Here is a 9,180-nt window from a genome sequence, read left to right as displayed (position 1 = left end):
TAGGCTCCATTCAGTCCTAAGCTTGGGTGGCTTTCCACAGCTATTTGTCTTTGTTTCCAAATATTAACAGACTGGAGAAAGGGGGCATATGAAGTAGCGGGGTGAAAAATGCTTTTTATTAAGATGGGGGCCCAGCTAAAAAATGATGGAGGAAAATGATAGCATGCAGGTACTTCCCACACCCCATCCTTGAAGCAAGTCACAGAATTTGCACAGTATTTTGGTTATCTGTGTGTTTTTCACAAAGGACTCAAGGTGGCCACCAAGCTTACTGGTGACCTTCCCTTCTATTGACCACTTTCATGGCATGGGCCAGTCCATCACTGACCAGCTAAGTAGAAACTGAAATGAAATCACAATTCTGCAAAGATAAAATGCTTTCCTGGGTGACTCAGCACCAGTCTGGGGAGGGAAAGGCAGTTATTTATTTAGGTGTGCAATGTTCATCTCTAGAAAAATGGGCTCCCTAAAGACTGAGAAGAAGGAATGACGAAAGCGAATCAACAGAAAAGTAGGAGACAGAAGTAATCAAGTGACACTTGCTGATATACATCAGAATCATCATCGTCTTATAAGAGAGAAGCTCTATGATGGGTACAGAGAGAAATGTACTGAATTCAGAGGTCAGGAGTTTTAATAACCTCCCTTCTACTCTGTTTCCCCTCTATACAAGGGATTAAGAATAACTGACTTATTTCACAGGATTGTTGTCAGCATGAAAAAATCTCAGATTTGAAAGTGCTTAAACATTTATAAAGCTCTGTAAAGACGAGGTCCTATTATTATGGGGTTCCCGTTTCCTTATTTGTAATGGTCATGCAAATTAAGAGCCTTGCTCCCGATGAGAGGGACAATGTTGGGCTGCAGGAAAGGGTCGGTAGAATTGCGTGCATCCCACGGGACTTTTGCCCATAGATTTACCCAGCAAATGCTCTATCTTGCAGGCGCAACTTTTATCGAACTGGCCAAGATCTCAACAATTGCAGTACCTGCCAGAACACAGCATGCATCATATACAGGTACCTGACCACAACAAAGACCGGCATGGAAGCTGTGGGGTCCACAGAACACTCTCATAAATTCTCTTAGGTGCAGAAAGTCAAGGAGGAAGCAAAGACAGGAAGCCTTTGAATACCAGAGACTTAAAAATCAAGATGCTTAACTGTGAAATGGTTCTAAGGCAGGCATTGCTTTCCTCCTTGCAATAAGGTCTATAATGATCTCTACACTTACTGAACACTAAGTATAGACACCTTACAAAGCTCTGCATGCACATATGCATCACATTTCAAAATTCTGTCTTATGAGGTAGGTGTTAATGTCCCCAAGGAAGTCGAGACATTTGGCCCAGCTCACAGAAAGCATTTTCAGAGTGCAGAAGGGGCCAGGCTCAGGACTCAAATCTAGATCTTTCGGATTCCAAACGCTGCGATGGCGATTATTCCACCACAGTGCCTCTTCCTCAACAGTAGTTATCAGATGGTAAGCATTTACTTTGTGTCAAGAAACAGGCTAAGCACTTTGTGTTCATTTCTAAGTACATCGTTTCCTTCCAGCAGGGGGTAAGGCTGCTGCAATAAGGTGGATTTTTATAAGTAATAGAAGGAAAGCATCATAAAGTGGTGAGAGCACTGAACTAAGAGTCAGAATCCCATTCAGATGTCTGCTAACTTGCCTGCGGCTCGGTTTTCTCCTGTGTAGAGTGGGGATGATTATCCCTATATGGAGTTGCCACGAGGAGTAAATGAGAAATATATGTGAGCGCCTTTTGTCACTGTAAACCTTTGTACAAATCCAAGGGCTTATTACTGTTATTGCTAGAAAGATCGATGCCCTTAGCGGGACGCCCATTCCAGTGGCCTGGTGGAAAAGCAGTCAGAAGCAGTCATTTCAGTTGATGGCATCTGATTTTGACAGTGTATGGTGTTGCTTTCTCTGTTAGGTTCTCTCTCAGGTGAGAAAAGCAGCCCAGTTGGGTTGCCTGTGTCTTCTTCTAAAAGTTTTCCTTCTGGGCTGCAGAACTCTGAGGTCTCACCCTAAGGGGGCGGAGACCTGAAGGTGGGAGGCCCCGACCCTCAGGCAGAGCCTCGGCCACTTTCTCATTGAACTGTTGGTTCCTTGCCCTTAGGAGCCACAGAACCAATGTTTTCACCAAATGGCAGAAGCCCAGGACCAAGCACAGAAAATGCCCTTTATCTAAGTGTAAAATAGCTCCTAAAAAAAAAAAAAAAAATATCCCCTGGAAAAGGCTCGTGACATTGGAAAGTGTGAGGAGGCAGTCTCTGTCTCATCAATCGCTACCTTTTCTGCTCCTTTTTTTTATATTTCCTATCTTAAGCAAATTTTCTAAGCACTAGGAGGACAAAAATTATTAAATGTCTAGACAGCTAGGGAATACAAAAACTATTCATCACAAACAAGAATTATTTTTAACTAACCTCCTTTTACATTTTGGATAGTCTCTTTTCTTCATCAGCCAGATGATGTATTTTCTATTAACTTAAGATGACTTTTTATTTAGCTTATGTAAATGAAAAGGACAAGCGATTATTTCTCGGTCTACTGTGAGTTTCATGGCCTGGCCCTGGGCGAATCACTTCTGGCCTCTGAGTTTCCTCCTCTGAAAAATGAGGTCCTTTAATTAGATGGTCCCTATGGTCCCTTGCAGTTCTGACATTCTGATGTTCTGTGTTGAATTAAAAGTGGCAATATTTGGCTAAGCTATGACCTTCCAACAAGTCCGAGACTGTTGGCATTTTTCTAGTACCTACTTCAAACATCCCAAGCAAACATTCTAAATTAAGTTACACCCCTGGATGGGTTAGTAAACCTCATGCATACATCTCTTTCCAGTTTTCCAAGAACAGCCATTGCATGCTCATTACACATTACCATTCAAAGCCAAACTGTTCCTCCAGACAGTATCTATATCCTTGTATCTAAGCCATTGCAAAGGAACAGGCAATTAATTTGATGAAAGCAAAGAGATCAGAAAAACATCCCATCATAGTAACAGTGGGAAGATGAGATTTGTCATTTTTTTTTAACATTTCAAATGACTTCAAACTCTATGTTGTGTCCTGAAAAGTCAGATCTACAAACCAATGAATAAGTGATGTGAAATGTTCATCCTCAGGCCTTGTTAAGCTGAGGTCTCTCTCCCTGATGACGGATGGGCCCAGCGCACGTCACTGTCCATAAAGCACATGGGCGCATGTTGAATTGCCTGCCGGGTCTTCTTCTCTGGAGATGTTGCTGCTAAGTTAGCAGCACATAAGGTTTTCTAAGTGGCTCAGTCAGCCAAAGGCTACGGCTACTACTACTTGCTTCTATCAACACATGCGGGGTCATCCGTTCTGTCCAACTCGTTCTCTCTGCTCCAAGAGGAGCCTTCTGGCCACCACCCCGTAAGCCTCCTGGGCTTTCTCCTTACCATGGAGCCCTTCCATAGATCCCATCTCACCAGGAAGCACAGCACCAACACAGATGCCTAAGGATTCCATCCACGCATGGCTCTCCTCTTCCAGAGTATTCCTTACACCAGGGAGAATGGGCTCCTGTAAGTTCTGACCGCTGTAGGCTCCAAGGGAAGGGGGCGGGAATTGGCTCTTTGCCTCAAGATGATTCCAGCAGACTCCTCATCTCTCCTTAGCATTAATTCTAGGACATTTTTCTCAAAGAGTTGGGTGACTGCCACCTGTGGCACCCAAAATTAAATAACATGAATTACTTAGTGAGAAAGTTGTTCTCTTTCCAAATTTATTTCAATCCTTGTGATTGCCTAGAGGGGGAAATCAGGATTTGTGCTAGAATGTCTTCAAAACCTTTCTAATGCTTATTTATCACCCTTCTTTGCCAAGAGAGAGCAGGACTCATGTTCACAGCCATGGGCAAGCAACAGTATCTAGCCAGAATGTAATCATTTTAAGATGTTCATTGAAGCTTTTAACTTTTCAAATTAGTCCCCCTAAATATTCATTGTAAATCATGCAGGTCTCCATTTTCAAAAGCGATATTGCCTATTTTGCATAAATGTTTTTAAGTTTAAAAAGGAAATTAATTTAGAGAGCAAAAATAAATAAACAAATAAACCAATTAAGTAAAACAAAACAAAACAAAACACAAAAAACAGAAAAACATAACGGTGGTGGGTGGATGGATTATTGAAGTTTGAGAAAAGATGCCCTAAGGAGTCAGTTCCTTTTCCTCTTTCAAAGGCACCAGGCCTCTCCGAGCCACATCCTTCCTCCCTTCCTCGCTCCCCTCTCTGTTCCTCCAGCCAGATCTCCCTGTGCTTTAGGTGCACTGTAAAAATGATCACTGAGCCTCTTTGGAAGGCTTTGACTATCCTGATCATGCATTTATTTTCTGGACGTAGCTCCCAGGAAAAATCTGCTTGCTTTAAGCCGTAAAATGCCTCAAGTGTTTTAAAGGAGGAGAAGAGGAAATCTTTCTTATGACACCACCTTCTTCCCCTACCACCTCTTTTGTCAGCATGTTTTGTCTCTCTCTCTCTCCTTTTCCCTCTTTCTCTCTCTCTTCCCTCCCTCCCCACTCCTCCATCTTTCTCTCTCTCCTAACTATAGGGATATATAAACTAACTACAGATATTTCCAACTTAATATATCAAAGGCACATCAGATTCACCTGATACCAAACACACTCTTTATTTTCCCCCACAAAATTAATTCTCTTCCTCTATTTCTTATTTTGTTCAGTACAATTAACCATGACTCCATAAAAAAAACTATAGTTCCCATAACCTCACTCTTCTTCACAACACACAGCAAATTGGTTACCAATTCCACCTGCTAAATCCAGCCCCTTCGCTCCATCCCCTCTGTCTCTGGTCAGTAAAGGCCCTCATCATTTGTTGCCTGAACTCTAACCAGTCTTTTTCACCATAGGTCCCTTTGGCACCATCTCAAGTAATCTTCCACATGGATTGCTAAATTATCTGAAAAGTAGAATTGGACCATGTCACTCTCCTGCTCAATGATCTTGTCCTGGTTGCTATTATTTCCTTTTGCTAATTTTTCCAGCCTCTTTAAAAATGCTGCTAAATTTCTTACCTGCTGCATCTCCTCTATTTCTCTCCAGCTACTCGACTGGCTTCGGACACCACGTATTCTATCACACCTTGGTGCCTTTGCCTAAGTTCTCTCACTTCCTGTAATGCCTTTGCTTTGTCTGAACATCTCCTAGTCTCTCAGTTTAAAATCCAGGTAAAATCTCTGGATAACTTTATCCTGCTTCCCGAGAGGGACTACGAGGGTATGTGCTTCCCTCTGCTATGCCATTTACCCTACTGCATTGTATCGCAGTATTTATGGGTTTCATTCCATCAGCAAATGGCTAGTATCTCAAAGTCATGGGCCAGTGTCTAATACACAGTCAGTGCTCGATAAACTGTTGGCAAAGAAGGGAATGGCAATACTGACTAGGGGAGGAATAAAAAGCAGTGGTGGGCTAGAGACAGTTATTTAGACTGGCCAAAAGGAACACCATTGTTACCGCCTGTGTGTGCCCCTACCGTTGGGTGGGGAAATAGAGGGTCTTAGTTAATCAAATGTTCTTATTAGGGAAGGAGGGCTTCTATGTACCAGGTCCACAGTACATCCTTTTGAACTGAATCAAACAAATGACTGAATGTAGGACATTAGCTGTCAGTTTTCAAATACATGGAATGTTACATACTCTCAATGAGACAAACCTAATCAAATCTTCCTTCAATGACTCAGAAAGCTTGTTGCAATTTCACAGGACACTGAGATCCTTGTTGATCATGCTCATCCATTATTGCCCAGTACTGCTGCGCCCACTATGGTAGGAAAGGCAAAGTTTGATTTGTACAAAACCACAAACTCCATCTATGCTAAAACATCTCCCTTCTGTGGCATTGGAACTACACCAGTGACCTCTTTGGGAGAGGTGATTAATGCATGAGGTCTGCAGGTTCTCTTGGTAGAACATCCAAACCCTGCATGGTAGGCATCTGTACAATATTCAGATCAGACAGCTGAGGCTGAGAGAGTGAGTCTCTTGAGCAATTATTCTGGAACTAATTAAGAAGCAATGACAAGATCAGAATTCAGTTCTACCTGCCTGCTAGCCAGATTCCACAGCAGGCTGCCCTCAGAAGCCAGACTCACTTGAGGGGTGTTAGGGTTCAGCGGAATATGATATGGCTGAGTTCTACTGAGCCTAGGGCATCCTGAGAGTTTGCATTTAAGAGGCAGGACCAAAATAGTGTTTTCAAAGTGTGATCTTGGGTCATCTGCATCACAGTCTCATGGATATCTGTGAATAGTGGTTGCTGGGCATCACTCCCGAAATCTGCTTAATCAGAAGGGTGGGGTGGAAGACGGAAATTTGCAGTTACAGCAAATTCTGATCCCAATGAAGCTTGAGAAACATTCAAATATGTAAAATCAGGGTCTTGGAAGGAAAGGGCGATTTACTAGGAACTTTTGTAACCAGCCTACATGTCCATGAATAGAAAATTCTTGCTAATGAAATACTTTTGTTTTAAGTGAATCATTGGAAAGATGCCTTACTTTTCTGATTGGTTTCAATGGTAGAGTTAGACAGTCATATACAGACCTAACTAGGGGGTGCAGGTGACTTTAACATCTATTTTGGAATCCGTGGGTGTCCTGGAACCAACCGAGGGATGACTCTCCTTCTCCCCACATCTTCCATCTCCTTGGGCCTCATCTGAGATGAGCATCGGAATGGCAATCCCTGCTGACATTCCTCCTCCAACAAGGTTAAGACCAGTCAATGCCCAATGCTACTGTGAGGCCAAGAGCCCAAAGGCTAGGAACCGCCCCCTGGAGGATCAATTACAGGTACCTGACAGGGCGGGTGTGCAAAGTGCTGCCCGGCACCATGGCCTCTTAGGGAGGGGGTGCGGTCACGCCATGCTCCTGAACCAGGTAATACGCATGAGGCTGGATGCTGAGTCCTCTCATTTCCTCAAACTCCACAGACCATAGGCTTCTTTTTTATCATTATTGAGTCCTCCATTGTTACAACTGCTTTTGAACCAGACAGAGAAGTTATGGATATTCTAAAGGAGATTTACTGCAGGCGCCTCCCTTTGTACCCAGCAACCAGCATCCCTGTTCCTGGCGCTGACCCCTCAGATTTGATCATCAGAATGTATCATAAGGGGTCTCTGTGGAGCACACGCCAAAGCTTTAGAGCCGTGTGCCCTGCAGGAGAAAAGACAGGCCTTCACCTCCTGAAGAGCTGCATGAGTCACCCAGGGGCACACAGCTGGTGGTGCTGGAAGCCTTTCTTGAGTTTCCTTCTATGGTTAGGCTTTTTGAACACTGGGTCTTGGCCTTGCCTGCCACTTAAAGCTATTACCTAACCAAGAAAAGGGCATTTCACTAGAAATGTAATATGCGCCAGGCCTGTGGGTTTAGATCTAACAAATTATTTAGTACTTTCCTTTGGTCTGCCCATGATGCTCTCCCAGCATGGAGCCAGATACACTGTGAAAGCCTGATCTTCCAGTCACAGTCCTTTCTCTGGCCAGCAATGGAATCCGTGGTGAAAAATAACTATAAAGCTACTGAAATAACTAAAAAGTACTTTCGAGTAATCGCAGATGCATTTGTATTTCTCATCACACTACAATATGGACTGAGCGGCATTCGTTTTAAATGCTAGAAAGTGAACATTATGGTAATACCAACCAGCCTCCCCAAAACAACTGTCACCAAATATAGCTCAAGCTGTCTCTTTAGGAAACAGGCATACAGTCTGGGGTACATGTGGAAATTTCTCTGAGCCCCTATAGACTGATCCCGAAGACATTTGCCTCTAGTCTCTGGAGTGTTAAGGGGAAAGAAGTAGGATTTACAGCATCAGCAATTTATCTGCAATAAAAATGAAACCTATTTTAATGCGTTAATAACTAAAGAGGCTGAAACATGCCATAAATATAAAATCAAGCAAGCCGAGAGTTTCACAGGAATAACAACGAACGGCTGCTGGCACGGAGGCCACGGTCGACCACAGAATGACCCAATCTTTATTTCTCTGTCAAGTTAACGTAACGTTCATTACCATTTGTCATACCAGGCATTGTGCCAGGCATTTTGCTAAACACCGTGCATGTAGTATCTCATTTCAGACCTCCAGCAACGCTAAAATATGAGTACGGTTATGATCCCCATTTTACAGGTGAGAAAACTGAGACTCACTAAGGTTATGTGACTTGTCCAAGATCCAACAGGGCCAGGGCTTACACAGGTCCTGCTTTCAGGAGATTTTTCCTGGCCCTTCCCTTCTTATCTTTGACTTTGCATAATCAGCGAATATATGTGCTAAAGTTCTCTGGGCTGACCTACCCTTTTTGAGGACTTAATGTGAAGCCCTTCTCGACACAGAGCCACAGAGGCCAGAGCGCAGATTTCTTTCACAGAGTGATCAGCAGTGAAGATTTCTGCAGCTTGGTCCTGCTTATTTATGTGCCAAGAGGAGGACGTGCAATTCTCTGAGGTGTCGTCAGCCGACAGATGCCCTGGGAGAAGGGGTGCACTTGCCAACTCGAAATGAGTGCAAGTTGTGAAGCTTAACATTACACCCTATAAATAAGAAGCAAACTGGTCATTAGGAGAAAGTTTTAGGAACAATATCCCTTCCAGGCTGGGGGAAAAATGAACTAACTAAAACTCCTACTTTCCTGGACTGTGATTCTCTCCCAAAGATACTTTCCAAAGTGACATGATTTATCCTAGTAGTCAGGAACCAAACTGCCCTTGCTGATTCCATTTATTCTCACAGCTGATCCTTTAAATAAGAAAGTTGCAGGAGGTCACTAAATCTGTGGCGCACCTGGGCCCTGTGGCAAGAGGGGTCACTGAACACTCAACAGAGATGAAGAGGTAGAGAGGGGTCCAGGATCTGGAAGATGTCTCCTCTTCAGGGAGATGCCATAGATCATTTGTTTCTCAGCCAGCCTGCTTGGAGCATATGGTTTATGGCAGTGGCTTGTCACTGTTTCTCTTTATAAAAGACCAAGACCCACGTGCTGAGAAGGAAATGCAAAGGGCCCACTGCAGACCTCAGCAGCTTGCCTAGTCTCTAAGATTGCTGAGCCTGATATCACCTTGACCGAGCTGACTGCTAAAGGGTGCCCGTCTTCTCCAGGTGTGTGGCCTGCCT

At 43.6% G+C, this 9,180-nt stretch overlaps 2 protein-coding genes across 2 annotated transcripts in view; one reads left to right on the top strand and one right to left on the bottom strand.

Moving 5' to 3' along the window:
* The window catches only part of DOCK2 (dedicator of cytokinesis 2), a 367,177-nt gene that overhangs the window by 175,144 nt on the left and 182,853 nt on the right, over positions 1 to 9,180 (bottom strand). The window lies entirely within an intron of this gene.
* Positions 1 to 9,180, top strand: part of FAM196B (family with sequence similarity 196 member B) — a 16,301-nt gene that overhangs the window by 1,485 nt on the left and 5,636 nt on the right. The window contains exon 2 of the mRNA XM_006906498.1: positions 945 to 1,019. Within this exon, the coding sequence (XP_006906560.1) occupies positions 945 to 1,019 (75 nt within the window). The remainder of the gene's footprint in view (positions 1 to 944; positions 1,020 to 9,180) is intronic.

Source organism: Pteropus alecto, unplaced genomic scaffold (genome assembly GCF_000325575.1).
Source record: "Pteropus alecto unplaced genomic scaffold, ASM32557v1 scaffold40, whole genome shotgun sequence".
Taxonomy (NCBI): domain Eukaryota; kingdom Metazoa; phylum Chordata; class Mammalia; order Chiroptera; family Pteropodidae; genus Pteropus; species Pteropus alecto.
The sequence above is the reverse complement of the archived record's forward strand: the minus strand, read 5'-3'. Positions and strand labels throughout refer to the sequence as shown.